This window comes from Rhinolophus ferrumequinum, chromosome 2 (genome assembly GCF_004115265.2).
Source record: "Rhinolophus ferrumequinum isolate MPI-CBG mRhiFer1 chromosome 2, mRhiFer1_v1.p, whole genome shotgun sequence".
In the NCBI taxonomy this organism is placed as follows: domain Eukaryota; kingdom Metazoa; phylum Chordata; class Mammalia; order Chiroptera; family Rhinolophidae; genus Rhinolophus; species Rhinolophus ferrumequinum.
In genome coordinates, this window is record NC_046285.1 from 55,118,189 (window position 1) to 55,136,586 (window position 18,398).

Sequence of the window (18,398 nt, forward strand, 5' to 3'; positions counted from 1 at the left end):
ATGGGGACTGGACTTATCAGGGGGATCACTTCATAGACTGTGTCCAATGCATATATACCTGAAGCTGAAGTAGAATAATACTGAATGTCAACTATAACTAAATATATATATACATATATATATATATGTATATATATGTATTACATATATAGATACATACGTGTGTGTGTATATATGTGTGTGTATATACATGTGTATATATATGTGTGTGTATATGTATGTGTGTGTATATATATGTGTATATATATCACGGGATGTGGAGTGTAATGTAGGGAAGATAGTCAATGGTATTGTAACAGCTATATAAGATGTCGTAGGGGTAGTAGTTTGGGGGATGGGTTATCACTTTATGAGGGGTGTAAATGTCTAACTATTATATTGCTTTGTACACCTGAAACCAATAAGAAAATAATAATAAATGCTCAATGACCTCAGTGAGAACTTCAACAAAGAGATAGGACAATTAGAAATGAAGATAAAAAAACATAAAAAAGAACCAGTCAGAAATAAGAACTATAATAAATGAAACGAAGAATATACCAGAAGGACTCAACAGTAGATCAGATGAAACGCAGAATAAAATCAGTAATTTGGAAAATAAGGTAGCTTTTATAAAACACCCAATCAGAATGGCATTAAGAAAAAAATAATCAAAAAAAAAAATGAGGCTAGTTTAAGCAGCCTCTAAGAACACATCAAGAGTACCAACATTTGCATGATGGGGTACCAGAACAAAAAGAAAGAGAGAAAGGAATTGAAAACCTATTTGAAGAAATAATGACAGAAAACTTCCCTAACCTGGTGAAAGAAACAGATATACAATCCCTGGACGTGCAAAGAGTCCCAAACAATATGAACCCAAAGAGGCCCACAACAAGACACACCATAATTAAAATGCCAAAGGTTAAAGAAAAAGAGAAGCTTAAAAGCAGTAAGAGAAAAGCAGTTAGTTACCTACAAGGGAGCTCCCATAAGACTGTCAGCTGATTTCTCAATAGAAACTTTGCAGGCAGAAGGGATTGGCAGTAAACAGTCAAAGTGATGAAAAGCAAGGACCTACAACCAAGGTCACTCTACCCAGCAAAGTGTTAGACAGGAGAGATAAAGGGTTTCCCAGACAAGAGAAAATTAAAGGAATTCATCATCACCAAACCAGTATTACAAGAAATTTCAGGAGGATTTCTTGAATGAAGAGGAGGAAGAAGAGGCGGAGGAGGAGGAGAGGGAGATGATGAAGATAAAAAATATGAACAAAATGGTAATAAGCATATTTCTGTCAGCAATTACTTTAAATGTAAATGGGTTAAATGCTCTAATCAAAAGACAGAAGGCAACTGAATGGATAAGAAAAAAATCCTTACACATGCTGCCTACAAGAAACTCACTTCAGATTGAAAGACACACACAGAAAATGTAGAGGGATGGAGAAAAGTTATTTATTTCATGAAAATGGAAATGGAAACATTTCCTAGAAACAAGGACCTAGTAATCACACTTCTGGGTATTTATCCAAAGAAACCCAAAACACTATTTCGAAGGGACATGTGCATCCACATGTTCATTGCAGCATTATTTGTAACAACCAGGTATGAAGGTGTCCCGGGTGTCCATCAATGGATAAATGGATGAAGAAGAGGTGGTGCATACGAGGTCTGACAATTAAGTTTGCGAACTTGTTCTAATGATGTTGCTAACCTTTTTTGATATCAGAGTGATTATTCATTATGAATTTGTACCAACTGGACAAACAGTTAACCAAGTTTACTATTTGGAAGTGCTGAAAAGGCTACATGAAAAAGGTGGACGACCTGAACTTTTCACCAACACTTCATGTCTCTTGCATCATAACAATGCACCAGCTCACACAGCACTGACTGTGAGGGCATTTTTAGCCAGCAAACAAAGAACTGTATTGGAAACCCTCCCTACTCACCTGATCTGGCCCTCAATGACTTCTTTCTGTACCTGAAGATAAAGGAAATATTGAAAGGAAAACATTTTGATGACATTCAGGACATCAAGGGTAATACGATGACAGCTCTGATGGCCATTCCACAAAAAGAATTCCAGAATTGCTTTGAAGGGTGGACTAGGGACTGGCATCAGTGCATAGCTTCCCAAAGGGGGTACTTTGAAGGTGACCACAGTGATATTCAGCAATGAAGTACGTAGCGCATTTTCTAGGATGAGTTCACGAATTTAGTTGTCGGACCTCGTATATACAATGGAATATTACTCAACCATATTTAAAAAAAAATTGTTTTGCCATCTGCAACAACATGTATGGACCTGCAGAGTACTGTGCTGAGTGGAGTAAGTCAGACAGAGAAATACAAATGTCGTAAGATTTTACTTATTATGTGGAATCTAGAGAACAGGATAGACGAACAAACAAAACAGAAACAAGATCATAGATACAAAGAGCATTTTGATGGTTGCTGGACTGAGGGGCAGGACCAGGAGGATGGGTCAAGTGGGGGAGGGGATTAAAAGGTACAAATTGGTAGTTACAAAACAGTAGGGATGTAGAGTATAACATGAGGAACATATTCAGTAGTATTGTAATAACTATCTATAGTGTCAGATACTAGACTTATTAGAGTGATTACTTTGCAAGTCATATAAATGTCTAACCATTGTGTTGTATACCTGAAACTAGTATAACATTGTATGTCAACTGTAATTGGAAAATAGAAAAATATTTAAATTAAAAAAAGATATAGCTAATGGCTGGCAGAGTCAAGAAGTGACTTCAGTAAGTCAGACTCCAGAGCTGGCATACTTCACCATGATGTGATGCTGCCTTGAACAACTTAAGAATTCAGTCTCCTATGAAATCATTCTGGTTCTATCATTTCCCTTTCAAAAACCTGAATGACATCCTAGGAAAAAAAACATCCTCAACTTAAAAAATAAAATAAAATGAGATAAATGTTGTGGTGACTAAATTAGGTAAGTGAAGGGCCAAAGAAAACATCTGTTACTCAATAAGAGTAAGTTCAACAAATTGAACCTATTATTATTGGCATCATCAGAGTTAATAAATTCTTATAATTAGTTGTTTTCTATTAAGTATTTCCTCCATTCAGGTTCCACTAAGTCACTAATTAGCACAGACCTAGTTACTTTCCTGGTATAGAATCTATAATGGAATATGCAATCAATACTTCTTCTTATGAATGTATGGAAATGTTTCTTGAAAAGGAATTTCTATAGTTCTTTCTAACCTCTTATGTCCAACTGAGGGAGAACATGTGTCGTATATATCTTGTGGTCCTGAATTAAAGGGAAATCAGTACGTCTAGACTGTTTCATAAGCCCTATCACCCCAAACTTTTTTCAGTTGAATGTCCAGGATTAGAAAGCAAAATAGAATTCTATGTGAAGGTCATATAATTACAGTTTACAAAAATAGAAGAATCACCATCAAGAATGATAGGAAGGTAGACTACTGAGTAGAAGTATAGCCAGTCAAAATCTAAACAACATATTAACATTCAAAATATTGCATGCCTAGATGAATTTTCCTGATTTCTGTTCTTTGAGTTGCTCTAATGAAAGCTTTCTGCCAGATCCACAAAGACATTTTGGTATCTCTAGTGTAAGAAAGGTGGATATTTCTTACCCAGTTTATAGAAATATAATGGCTTTATTGTAGCACACTGTAGCAAGCTGAAGTACAAAGAACCCTGTTCTTAATTCCAGATACCTGTCTGAATTTTAGTTCTGGCTGTCAGCAGCTCACCAAGTGACCTTTGACAAGTCACTTTCCAAATCAGAACCTCAATGTCCTGACCTGTAAAGAAAAAGTCCAAATATCTTTAAGAACACATCCAACTTAGATATAGGGTTGTATGAAATGTAGTTGATTTTGTATAAGTGATACACATTTCTCTCGGATACAAGTATGTCATCTAAAATGTTATAATCACAGCCTATATGAAAGACTATCCATATAGGATGACTGTTATGCTAATAACTTCGTCCTGCACCAAATACTGCTTTCTTCGTTGATGCTGCTTGTTTTACTATTTCTATCATACAAAATGGCAAACATCTGCTTCTATCCATTCTGTATAGTACGCCGTTTCCCCGAAAATAGGACCTAGCCGGACAGTCAGCTCTAATGCGTCTTTTGGAGCAAAAATTAACTATTTTACTATAAGACCGGGTATAATATAATACCGGGTCTTATGTTAATTTTTGCTCCAAAAGACGCATTAGAGCTGACTGTCCGGCTAGGTCTTATTTTCGGGGAAACATGGTAGTAGCTTTAACCACCAATTAATCTTAAAATAACCTTTCATTCAATCTGATACCTTATAAGAAGGTATCAGACTTTTCCTGTTTCCAACCAGCAGTTCTCATATAGCCTTCAGCATCAGGGTAAAATGAGAACACGTTATCAGTCCCTTACTGTCTCACGAACACAAATGTAGACTGTGCCGTGTACTAAAAGGTTTACCTGAGGCCAGATGATCAGAGTACAATCTGGGAAGGTGAATACCTTCCATAGTCAGAAGGCTTCCTGAAGATCACCAAATTATTGAAGTCGGATTTCTCTATTTCTTCTATTTCAATATTGCTACTGAAACTGGCTTCAGTACACCCTACAGTATACTAGGTTATGTATTTTCCCTGCAGAGGAAGTGAAAGAAAATCAGGGGTAGCCTACATCTGTGAACAGGAAGAAAACCTGTCCCAAAACCTTTCTGCTCTAGCGGATTCACATGCCTCACTTGTTTTTGAAAATCAAAACTATTTTGATTATTTTTAAAAAACAGATATAACTATCTATAGGTATAAATTTTTTGTAGCACTGTATGCTTTTAAAACAGTGTTAACTTGTAACATACCATATGAAGCTGAAAGAAGTGCCCAAATTTAGAAAACTATTCTAAAATAAGTACAAATTAAACATATCTATCTCCAAATCAAAAACTCTTGAGCTGAATCGTTTCCTCATGTTTTCCCACTCTTTTGATCATAAACCATTCCAAGTTTGCAATCTGTATATTCATCGTTAGTTTCCAACCCAAAACTTTCTGATTCTTCACAATTAGCTCACCTTATAATAAAGAACTTAAAAAAATACATATTATGTTTAATCTGTTTAGTTGAAACTTTGTAAGAACCTTGTCCCCTTTGTCTAAAAATAAATCTAAAGGAGAAAATAGTAAACATAAAAGTCCTGAATGCATCCCAACACCATCTAAGAAAGTAACCAGATCTTCTACTAAAAGTGACAAAATTACATCATATCAGTCCTTGAAAATGTGCACACATTAACAGAGTCTTACATAATGAAAATCAATCTGTAAACAGATAAGATCATTGTCTCCAAAGGAGACTAGGCATTTAAGCCTTGAGTTAAGCTCAACACCAATCAACATCTTACAGAAATTTCAGAAATGGGAAAAACTCACACCACAAAAAGTAAAAGTGACCGGCTGCTACTCCTTTATTCCTACCTTAGTGAATTCATGCAAATGGTCACAGCTCTTATTCTAGTGCTGTTAGTTCGGTTAGCACAGGTCAGTTGCCCCACTGAGCGCAAGCTGTCAGAGAGCCAAACAAGTTTTCTGGAGTATCTCCTATGTGTAAGGATCCCCAAGTAATACTGAGATCAGTCAGCTACCTGTCTGCTTGACAGAGAACTAATAGATCAACACAGAGAATAAGACATGTTGCATTAGGAAGTACTTCAAAGTGAGTTAAGACACACACAGGAAAGAAGCAGGGTAGACTTAACAGAAAATCAGCATTTGAGCTAGGCTGGGGAGGGGAGGGTGGCTAGTGTAGACGGAAATTCCAGGCAGAGCATTAGGGCTCACAGAAACAATCATCTGGAAGAAGGAAAAGTAGGAGTACCACAGGGCAACTTGAATAACAGTATCAAGAAACTGAATAATACCACTGTGTTTTACAAAACGTTTTCATATTCATTTCTTGAGTCAACTCTCATCACAAGAGCCTGTATTAGGCATAGTAAATATTATCTCCAATAAACAGATAAGAAAACTGAAGTTCAGAAACACTGAGTATTTTCTGAGTCCTTACAGCTAATAATTGGTAAAGAGGAAATATGAAACCAGATCTCACAAGCCTAGGTTAAAAACACTTCCCTTTACAAAGAAGTTAGTGTGCTAAAGATAAATTTTACACTGCAAGCTTCATTTCAACTTGGATGTGTCAGTTAATGTATCAGTAAACTACAGAAAACACTGTAAAACAATTCTAGGAGGAGCTCAGTTACTGAAAAGATGCATAGCAGAAAAATATACAGTAAAAAGGTAGCCTCCTACTCTATTTAAAATGAAAAAGAAAATGAGTTATATTTCATACTGCCAAATAAGTAGGAATCAGAAATGTGTGCATTTCTTAAATCCTTTCAATTGCAAAAATCTTTCCAATATCTGCTCCCCACATTTGGGGGGAATATATGGAGAGAACCCAAAAATAGGGAATGAAAAGAAAACCGACTAATAAATACAGAATTTTGATAAACCCAAATATGAATCATAAAAGCCTTATTCCTACTACATTCTGCAGAACAAATTTCATGTTTCATTTAGTAATCAATTATCAAATGGAAAACAACTTAAGAACCTCTAAGGCAGTCTATGGGGAGTCAGGTGCCCTTTAGGTTTTAGGTGCCAATGAAAACTTGACACTACATATCCAATCGCCTGTGGTATTTCAGCAATGTCTCCTTCAGTGATCAGCAGTGTACACCTATTCTGGTGAAATTATTTGAATCACCCTTTCTACTCACACAGTGTCCAGGTTTGGCCTATAAATTATTTAATATCTTTGCCTTTAGTCCTCAGTAGTTATTCTAGTTTGGGAGCTTAAGTGCCATTGAAACCAAGTTACTGGAATTCAGGGATGTGAAAAGTATGGTAAAGTGGAGTCTAGCAACAGGTCCCTAACCATTTTCTAAACGTCTGGTCTGTCCCCTCCAACATACATGCAGAACCAAAATGATCTTTCAAAGATCAGCTGTTTTAAAGTTGAGCTTTAATGGGATAACTATAAAAAGAAAAGAAGAAATGCACTGTGGGTACACTAACGCCTAATTTGAAATCATGAGGTCTGACCATGGAAACCTGGGAAAACAATAGAAGCAGACATGTCAAGTTAGAATCCAGCAATCACTGACAGGATTAAGAAACTGTCTGTAGACAAAGCCACAGTGTGATTTGTAACTGGAGACACTGAGTGAACAGTCCTCTCCAAAATAGCTGTTGGCCCAGATGTTAGGCCGAACTCCTGATGTACAGATGGGAAGACGAGGATATTGAGTCCTTTTTTTCTTTCTGTACTTTAGGTTTCCCAAATGACTCTTTGACAGTATTTGCCCACCCTGATGTTTTATATTTTACATAACCTCATAATATGGAAGGGAAAAAAAAAAGCTAATATTTTAAAGTATTTGGTAAGAAGGTGCTGCTCAAAACTTAGTGAATGTACTATTTAAAAGTAAATCATGGAGTCCCCTATATAGTCAATAAAGAAAACAAATTTTGTTGTTGATGGTGAGACAGTGAAGAGGGAAAGATCTCCTTATAAGTCATTCACATTTTTACTATATGCAGTAAAAGTCCTGCAGTAAGGTTAATGGAAAATGACTCAACCTTTATGACTCATGAGAAAAATAAAAGCCAAAAAAGTCCAGTGGAGACTCCCCCTGGTATTTGGTCATTAAGGAGCTGTATCAGGACCGGAAATGCTTATCAGCCCCTGATCCTTCAAAGTTTAGTGGTAAATCAGCTTAGGTACTTCTGATGCAAGTTTCCAAGAAGACAAATGTCAATAACAGGTTTTGAAGAGAACCAGTAATAATAAGCTAAAAAGCAAAAGCAAACTTTTTTTAAAAAGCTGAATCTGTTTACTCATGCTCTTCACTCATGGAAGCCCAACAAACTCTTACTCGGAGCTGGGATATGGCATACTTTTACTTTACATACAATTTCTACCTAGATAATTGATTTTGAAGTCCCTGGAAATGTATATAAAGTACACATTTTTTCTTCTTAAAATGAAATAAGAAAAGCAGAATATGTGTCTATATTTTAAAATTCACTACAGAAATAAAATATGCTATCGTAAGACTTCTATCAACAACAGTCCCCAACAGCACCACTATATTAAGTAAAATTTATAACTGCTGTTCATAGTGATAATTGAAATATCAAAGAAGGTTAAATAAGCAAGTTTTTTAAAAATTTCACTGAAAAGGGTCAAAGAGAAACCATTTTTTTCCTATAAAGTACCAGATAGGAAAAATGTTAATCTTTGCTAGTCATAAGGTCTCTGCCAAAATTATTCATCTCGGCGTTTGTAGCATGAAAGCAGCCACGGGCAATATGTAAACACACAAGCAAGGATATATTCCAATAAAACTTTAATTATAGGCACTGGAATTTGAATTTCATATCATTTTCACATATCACAAAACAATCTTTTTTTTTTTAATCATTAAAGAATGTAAAAACTATTCTCAACTTCCCTACTATATAAAAACATTTTTATATAAAAACAAGCAGTAGGTGGGCTGGATTGGGCCAAAGGCCATAATTTGCAAGTCTCTATTTCAGAGGAACGAATTTCAATTACTGGAGGAAAAAAAAAGCCACTCATTCTTTAACACTGAGAAGAAGTTGCCACTGTGAAAACTTAAGAAATGAGAGTAGGGTAAGATCCCTACAGTAGGGTGACCACAACATTCTCAATCAGTATAATCCAAATATCCATTGTGTAAAATCAAGTGTATAATCTGAGTATAAAAACTACAGATTCCTGCGACTATCTCTAAGAGATTCAGTTGATATCAAGTAGGGCCAGGAATGAGTCCATAAGTAAAGCTCCCCACATCATGCTCATGCTACATCAAGGTTTAAAAACCACTGACTGACATTTGCTACCGTGATTCCCCGGAAGTAAGACCTAGCCGGACCATCGGCTCTAATGTGTTTTTTGAAGTAAATATTAATATAAGACCCGGTATTATATTATATTATACTATAAACACCCGGTCTTATATTAAAATATTATTTAAAATATATTAAATATTTATTAAATATTAAAATATACTAAAATATATAAGTATATATATATATACAGAGAGAGAGAGAAATAATGAGAGAGAGGGAGAGAGAGAACCAAAAAAAAAAAATGTATACACATTTTAAGAAAGGAAAACAGAATTAAAATTGTAATATTCAATATATACCAATAACAAAAGATGAATACAAGTCACGTTTGACTTCTGCAGTTACGAGAGGTGCTCAAAGTGGTCACCATCAGTGTCCAGACACTTCTGATTATGGCGAACTACTGCTTGAGCAACGTTGACCAAAGTGTCCACTTGTATGCATTTTTTTGGCAACCCCGGTGTGTGTGTGTGTGTGTGTATGTGTGCACACGCGTGAGTGACAAAATACTTGAATCCAGAATATGTAAAGAACTCTCTAAATCCAATAAAAACAAAACAGTCCGATTCTTTTTAAAAAGGGCAAAAGTTCAGAACACATTTTAACATATGATATAAGAACAGCAAATAAGCACAAAAGAGGCTCAACACTATTAGTCATTAGAGAAATGCAAATGTAAGCTTCCTAACGTAACATTACATACCTATTAAAACAGCTAAAATTTTAATTAAAAAAACAAACAAAAAAAAGCCCCTGACAATACAAAGCACAGGCAAGGATGCAGAGTAATTGGAGCTCACACATTGCTGGTGGGAATGAAAAACGGTACAGCCACTTTGAAAAACAGTTTAGCAGTTTCTTATAAAGCTAAGCATACATTCACCCCCTATGACCTACTAATCCCACCCCAGGTGCTTACCCAAGAGAAATGAAAACCAAAAAAAAACACCTGTATGCAAATGTTTACAGCAATTTATTTATACACACCAAACGTGAAAACAACCAGTGAATGGATAAGCAAATTGTGGTGCAGCCATACACTGGAACTCAGCAATAAAAAAGGAACAAAATTACTGACACACACAACCTAATATCAGATATATTATGCTAGGTGAAAGGAGCCAAACTCAAGATGCTACTTATTGTCTGATCCCATTTATATTAAATTTTTGCACAGGCAAAACTATAGGAGCAGGAAATAAACCAGTGGCCGTCAGGAACGGTGAAAAGAAGTTTGGGGGTTACATAACTGTTCTGTATCTTGATTGTTGTTTTGATTACAAGACTCTATGACATGTGTCAAAACCCAGAACTACATATTAAGGATAAATTTTTACTGTATGTAAATGACACATCAATGAATTTGATTTAAAAAAGAAAGAAACACTGATATGTAAACAACACTGCTTATATACTGGTTCTGGTTGATGAGCAAGTTTGTACTGGCTTTATGGCAGTGTATAGTTACCAACTGTCATGTGCAAACCAATGTGTCTTTGTGTGTGTGCATGTGTGTGTGTGTTTAATGAAAACCAGTATTTATTTAGTACCTACTCTGTGCCAGTCACTGGAATACTTTGAACTCGTCCAGCTTCCATTTAACCAATAAAGAAAACGAAGGTGCACAGTAGCTCAGTAACTTGTCTAAGGTCACATAGCTGGTGAGTGACCACGCAGCAATGCGCGTCAAGCCGACCTGGCCCTAGAGTCTCAGCTCTTCTGCCTCCACACGCTCCCTTAAACGAGTTTACTTTGGAATTCGCCCACACCTGTCCCAGTTGCCCGCTGCTGTGTACCAAACCACCACAAACTCGCTTACAACAGGGTGTGACTATCCCTCACGGCTCTGTGGGTCACCTGGGCTTAGCTGAGCGGTCCTCACGTGGGTCTCCCAGGTGGAATCCAGAACACGGCAGCTGAGGCCGTGGTCACCTAAGGGCTCAGCCAGGCTGGACGTGCACATTACACATACTGCTGGTAGCTGACGCTGGCTGTCGGCAGAGAGCTCAGCTGGGGCTGTTCAACCAGAGCACTTTCATGTGGGCTCTCCCTGGGGTTTTGGCCTCGCCTAGCGTGGCAGCTGGATTCCGTGCGGGAGCGTGCCAGGAACAAGTGTTCCAACAGACCCAGGCTGAAACCACACGGCTCCTAGTGACTGAGCCTGGGAAGCCACGCTGCATCCCTTCCACTGCATCCTACTGTGGAAAACAAGTCACAGAGGCAGCGCAAGTTCAAGGAGAGCAGACTACACAAAGGCGTGAATACTGGGAGGCGTGGCTCATTTGGCATCTTTGAAGACCAGCTCCACATAAGCTCACCCACGGTGAATTACGGATGATTTTAAATCTCTTCTTTATACTAGTCTAAATTTTCTGCAATATATATGTATTCTTTTGGAATCACAGAAATAAATTAATATTTTAAAACATATAAAATTGTGGGTTTTTTCCCAATTTGTTTAAACTGAAAAAAAAAAAGTTCAACCATTTCTCACACCCCCTACCCCATGCCCCAACCCTGCTTCTGGTAACCACCAATCAGTTCTCTATATCTATGAGCTTGGTTATGTATGTATATATGTATGTATTAGATTCCACATACAATAGAGATTATACTTTGTCTTTCTCTGTCTAACTTATTTAACTTAGCATAATGTCCTCTAGGTCCATCCATGTTGTTGCAAATCTTAATTTGTGTTTTTTTAATGAAATGATGGTATAAACACTTCTTTTGTGTGTTTGTCATGTCCTTATAAAAGTAGTATCTAGGAACATCTTTACACTGGTTTCTACATTCAAACACCTGGGAATAAATGGTCTAAATAATCCCCAAAGTCCTTCTGTATATAAAAACCAATTATCTTTTGTAGGTCTTTTCCAAGATCTAGGGTATCATGATTTTACAGTTTTGAAGCACAGGATACCTTTAAATGGGTTATCAGTTACAAACATTAATCCCAAAGCCCGTCCAGTAGCTACTTCTGAAATTGCAACTACTGCTGTGATAAGTTTTCTTCCCCTATAAGTCAGGGTAGTTCATTGTAAAACATGCCCCTGTACTTAGAGAAGTGGGATTTCAAGCAGAGTTTACTTAAGTTTTGTGGTTTCTCTAACTGCTTTCTTCATGAACAGTAGGTAGAATATCATATTGCTTTTTGTTACTGAGGCAAAATTCATTTATCTCAATAAAAACTCCCATGCTTTTATTGAGGTAAGAGCTAAGGAAAAACCATGACCTAGGGCTTTCCTTGAGTTTATTTCCCCAATACATTTAATCTTAAAGTGTCCAAGCCTTTAAACATTAGTCCCTTCAGACTGAGTGTACCAGAGAAGATACGCATTATGTAGGTAGAAAAAACACTGAGGCAGGATTGTAACCTCCTGTAGCTCACCCAGTAATTCATTTGCTCAATCAAAATAAAGCTTAAAAAGTATTTTTAATTAGAAATACAATAAAATCTAAATAACTCACTAACTTTCATATCAAACATTATCCCTAAAATAACCAGAAAATCTGAAATTGTCTTGTCATTTCTTATTTTCATTATAGTTTTAAATATTTGAGACAGTTTTCACGAAACACATCAGGAATGGCTCTTATGTATCTATGGAATAATTTAAAAGAAAGAGAATAAGAGGGGGAGGGGGAAAAGGAAGTGACAGAGAGGAGGGAAAGGAGATATGAAGTGAGAAAGAACAAAGTAGGAAGGAAAGAGGTGGGAGACTGAACTGTGTAAATAGGCAGTTTTAAACTTTTCTAATTCTAAACCCAATGTGCCAATTCTTATAGCTACTTAGACTTAGTAGTTTGGTACAAACCACTTCTCCAACATGGCTCTCAGATTTTCATCTGGAAAATGAGAGGTTGGTCTAGATCAGTTTTTTTTAATGCTTTCTACTCTGGGATCCTTTATTAAAATACCAATTAACTTTATAGTTTCCCACAAAGGAGAAGTCCTTTAGGTGCCTGTTAGTTAAAACAAAACAAACAAAACCAAAAACGTTTAATGATTTCAGAAATGCTTATTAAAATAACCTTTATTTTGCAAATAACAGCTATATCCATTTTTTAAAATCATTGATTAATTTAATAAAGTATTGCATACTTGCATATTGAAATAAACTGAAATATTCTTTTTCTCCCTTGTGTGAGAAGTCTTTTGGTTCCACATATGAATTCAGAGGGTTCTTTACAACTCCTTGAACTCTGTAGGACTGCCTGCCCATCACAGTGAAAATCACGGCCATGCAATACAGGGCATTTTTTTATTGTACAAGTACTCTCCCCTCAGTATTTTTTTTGTTGTTGTTAAATCTGTATCTAAGGTTCTTTCCAGCTGTTAATTGTGTAATGTTCCTTTGCACTTAAGGAAAAAACTTAAACCTCCAACTCAAATAAAAATCAAAACGATAAAATAGAATTTTAAAAATGTTTTTATTAAACTTTTACCCTTAATAATGATTATCTCTAAGGCCAGAAGGAAGAGCATGGAATTACTTGTTTTCTGACTTTCTATGCTATACCTATCTGTGTTGGATAAATTCTATTTATAATAGGCACCTATGAGAAAAACATTAGGAAAAAGTTTTTATAAATTTAATACTGGCATTATACAAGTATGTGATACCCATGGTAAAAAGGTATTATCTCTGCCCTTACACTCTGAGAAGGAATATGAAATAATTATGCCAAAGATAGGAATGCTGAACCAACAGGGAGATCTATTAATGCATTCACTCATTCATTCACACATTCAACCATTTGCTGAATATTTGCTGCCTAAGTAAAAGAACCTGAAGCCAGATGAGGGTTAAAAAAGGTAAGACATAAACCTCCAACTCAAGGAGATTCAGTCATGGTCTCATTAAAAAACAACCACTGAAAAAATCTGTGGAATTCCAAAGAAAAGAGAAAGGGAGTTTGCCCTGGAGACAGATAATGCACATCTCACAGACCATCACCTTAGATGCCTAGGGTGCATGTGACATGCTTTAGATCCTCTGGGAGTATTTGGTTAACTTATTGCACCGAACATAATATGGTATCTTTCCCCTTACAGTTCTGGGTTTTACAGAATTATAGAATTCATTCAACACAGATAGGTATAACATAGAAAGTAAAATTTAATTTATCCTATTGTGTCACTGGGGTTTCCTGGATCTAAAATGAATTAGTGCTTTCTAGGTATATTTCTGAAAGTGTATTAACCTTTGTCTTTCACTAAAGAAAAAAGGATTTGCTCTCAGAATAGCTAGCTACCTTTACTTCAAGAAATTAGTCACTACTAGCTGCACTAATTTCAGAATGTTAAGTGTGCGCACACACACACACCCCATTAACTTTAGGAGATGGTGGAATCTTCCATCTGAAGAACTGTAAGAATACAAAATACATAATAAATTACTTTAATGCTGAAAGGAAAGAAAAAAGGTTGGCACTGGAAGAATATGGGAGGATTGAAATATAACTGCTACATAGCTAACAGTGGGGAAAATTGCAGGAGTTAAGGTTTTAAAAGGTCTAGGTATGGCTTTGATGGACAAGCTAATGCTCTTAAACCGAAAGTTTAAGATAATGTGAAACCACTGTTAGATGGAGTAAAAGGCAAGATTACAGTGATATGTGAACAATTCAAATTAAGTAGTGATGTGGGAATCTGACTGCAGAGAACAGAAAGGACAAGTGGGGAGTAGGGATTGTTGTTTCAGAAAGAAAATTCATCAAAGAAGCTAAAATTGACCAAAAACCTAAGTTTGTTAACTGATGAAAAGTGCTCATTTTTAGAAAAAATGTATTCCCAGCTCTGATCTAAACTAAGAAACTTTCAGAATACTGTTGGAATCTGACTATATCTTTGTCTAACATTCACATATTGCACGATGCATTTGAGTTATACATATATTGATTTAAAAATGTCTGGGAATTATTTAAAATCTTGTTGCATAGAACCTCAAATGTTTCAGAAGAAATAAAGTATTATACCTAAAAATTGGCAACAGTAATTCTATTACAAAAAGTACCCAGATGTTCCAAATGTGCTTTTTAAGCCAGAAATAATGATGTGTGTTAACATTTAGTTAGACTTAATTCTTTTCACCTACATGTGAACTCAAATGTGTCCCTTTGTCTCTTATTTTAGGAGAGATTCCCTAGATAAAAATACTGCCCTAGTTTGTTTTTTTTAGAGGTCTGTCCAAATGATGAATATCTTTGAGCGCCTTAAAACGAAGCCAGCCAGCATTGGATTTTAACCTAGAAAAGAAATTTTTCAAATTCTCTTTCCCTGATGTCAGCTGCTACCCATGACCTCTGATGAAATGTTCACAATAAAGGTTACAGGGCGCTCCACCCCCACCTAAAGAGAACTCAGTGGGAAGGGGTAGAAACCCATCACATTATTATTCTCAATCTCCATTGTAATCTACCCCAGATCCCCAATTGTAATTGTATATAAATCTATTAAAGGTTTAGATGGAAAAAGAGAAGTGGAAGAGACAGATTTTTTTTAAATGGGGTTTAAAAATCTGTGCCAGAATTACTACTGAACTTCCTTTTCACACTGAGTTGGAGTTTCAGTATTAACAACAGTCTGTTGTGTATGCCACCCCCCCCCCCCATGGGCACCAGCTTTATTCTCCTTAATTAGGGTCCAAAGAGATTGTTAGGGAGTAACTGGGTCATAATTAAGAGTTATATTAGAGAAAGATACACTTTATTAGACTTGAACACTTCCCAGATCAAAAACTGCATCACTATTTAGGATGTTGGTAGTATATCATTTCCTTTGACGATCTTTCAGCCAGAGAAGTCGGACAGTTACAAAGACAATGATCTTCTCAACAATTTCTGACCACCTTCAAAGCCAATCGATATTTACTTCTAACTCGATGATAGCGTCACACTGAATTTCCTTACCACTTTATCATATTATGTAAACTGGGTTGCCAAATAGCACATGTGAAATGAAAGGCAATTTGAATGTGTTCAACTCCAGAGTTTACCAATAGAAAAGTCTTGTATTTTTAGATAGAAAGTGTTGAAGCCCTTGAGAATAAATACACTAGAATAAATCATTCATGTCTTGGTTAGAAACCAGAAAATCTAAGAGTAATATAAATGTATATACATAAAATGAGTTTCAAGTTTGTTCCAGGTCATGATATTTTGAGGGGGCTGGGCAAAATCACAGCACTATATGACTAATACTTTATATGTTACAGTATATGTGTATGAACTCCAATTCTCTTTCTAGTCATCACCCACCCTCAAGGAAGCACCACACACTACAAAAGGATCACTTAACCCTACAGCAGAGATCTCTCTCTCTCTTTCAAAGCATAGATTTGCCTTCCCTATCACTCAGGCTTCCCTAGTCTTGACAGAGCTGTGAAAACTACATTTACATATGAATGCCATGATCTTCACCAAAGCCAGGCTGGGAAATGAAACGTTGAAAATGCTACTGTCAAGATTTCAGGCCTAAACTCTTAATATCCTTTAAAGAACAACAGAACAGACCCAGGCCCAGCCCCGTTAAAATTTCCACATAAAATCAATGACTTTGTCTCCTGCTGTTTGGATCTCTAGGAAAGAACGTAGTCAGTCAGGCTTTCTTGGGAGTTGACTTGAGCATCCACAAGACCATCTGAGTCAAATCAAGTTCGCAAAGAAACACAGTTTCAAGAAAGCAAAAAATCTTATTTTCAATTCCACATTCCCAAGACACCTCAAGCCACAATTTCAGTTGAAATAAGTGACAGCCACAACAAAGACAACCTATGCAAACCTGGACAGTATTCTGGGACTTCTATGCTTCCTCGGACCAAAGAACATCCAAAGCACCCCAAGATCTCAACAAAAAAATGCTAGGTCTTGGGGGAGCCCATGAAAACAAGGGAAGAGAAGTCAAAAAGCTCTTTGCTGGTAGCCAAGCCAGACCACTACTAATCATGCTTTATTTTCCTGGACATCAGTGTAAGGAGCCATTAAAAAAATCAAGGTCATGGAGTCAGTCCCCTGCTCCCCCTCGCTCCGTGCTTTTTGTAAGAAAATGCTTATAGCAGCTTCCAATCCCCGCGCCGCGCTGGGCAGTGCTAAGACTAAACTTTTAAACCTTAAAGAAGGTGGGAAAGTCAGCCAGCCAGACGCTGGGCTTGGAAAAGTAGAGAGAAGGAGGGAAAGAGTCAAGTTTCAAAACAAAGGCTCCACAAGGAACTGAATGTCAACCCCTCCCCATTTCCTAGCCTTCAAGCCAGCGAGGCTGGGCCTTGATCTTTAAGGACACAAATAAGTCACATTCCCCCAGCTCCTGAGCGTTCACTGAGGGCTCTGGCAGTCAACTTGAACATTTGCACAACCACTTGATGAGGGCGGTGCTATGTCCTCACCCCCATCTCCGTACACAGGAAAAAACTGGAGCTTGGAACCTACTAAGTGACTTGCCCAAGGTCCCACCGTAGAGCCTAAGTTTAATTTCCTGCCGGGCCACGGCAGGCCCGCACAAGGTGGGCGCCCCGAGAGGGCCGCGGGGCCGAAGGGACGACGCCCCTGCCGGGAGGGACCCCGAGCTGGGAGAGGGGAGGGGCCCCGCGCGCGCTTCGCACCCGGCGCCTACCTTCCTTGACTCCCGGCAGCTTGGACTGGTCGATGCTGACTTCAGCCATGTTGGGCCGGGGTCCTGGCCGCCGCTCGCTGCCCGCTTTCCGGCCGCCGCCGGCACCTAACGCGGCCGCGCGCACAGCAGCAGCAGCAGCAGCAGCAGCAGCAGCAGCAGCGCCCGCCGCGGCGCAAAGTCCTACCAGCAGCGCGCGGGCCCGGAGGAGGGGGCGGGCCGCTGCGCAGGGACTGGCGACAAAGGCAACGGGAGACGGGCCCCGCGCACCAGGCTGGCGGCCCAGCTGCCCCGCCGGAGCCACCTGCTCCCGCGCCCCCGGCCCTGATCGATACCAAATACCCGGAGCCCGGAAATGGACTCGGGCCGTCCAGTACGGAGGGAGAGAGGAGACAGAAAGGCGGGCGGGCGGGCCTGGGTGGGGAGGGGGAGGGGAACTGCAGGTCTGTAACCGCAATTGCGAGTGGCTGGCGAGCGAAGATCAGCTCCCGCGGCCGCCTCCCTGCTGTCTCCTTTGTGCCTTGTGACGCGCCTAAGGCTGGGGCCCTGCTGTGCCCCCGCCCCCTGGGCCCTGCCTCTTTCCCAACAGAGGGTCACGTCTTTGGATGGGGGCTCGGGGTCCTGAAGGCCTCAACAGAAGGCCACACGGGTCACCCAGAATATAATCGTTACTGTCAGCGGTGTAGTCAGTACTCTGTGCTGTGGTTCTGGGGCTATTTCCACAAGATGTTTACACTGTGCCTCCCTCTGACACTCTTTTTAGAGGAAAGATAATATATGGGCATTAAGTACCTTTAATTCGACGAACAGAACTAGAGAGCAGGTGATAAAAATTTGGGCCAGTATAGAAA

The 18,398-nt window shown here is 38.3% G+C and overlaps 1 protein-coding gene across 3 annotated transcripts in view; it reads right to left on the bottom strand.

Moving 5' to 3' along the window:
• Window positions 1-17,980, bottom strand: part of CCDC50 (coiled-coil domain containing 50) — a 74,991-nt gene extending 57,011 nt beyond the window's left edge. Inside the window, exon 1 of one of the 3 annotated variants that reach the window (XM_033127776.1) lies at window positions 17,551-17,980. In XM_033127776.1, the coding sequence (XP_032983667.1) occupies window positions 17,551-17,599 (49 nt within the window). In that variant the 5' untranslated portion in view covers window positions 17,600-17,980. The remainder of the gene's footprint in view (window positions 1-17,550) is intronic. The other 2 variants (XM_033127767.1, XM_033127786.1) reach the window with 2 other exon arrangements.
• Window positions 17,981-18,398: the final 418 nt, after the last annotated feature.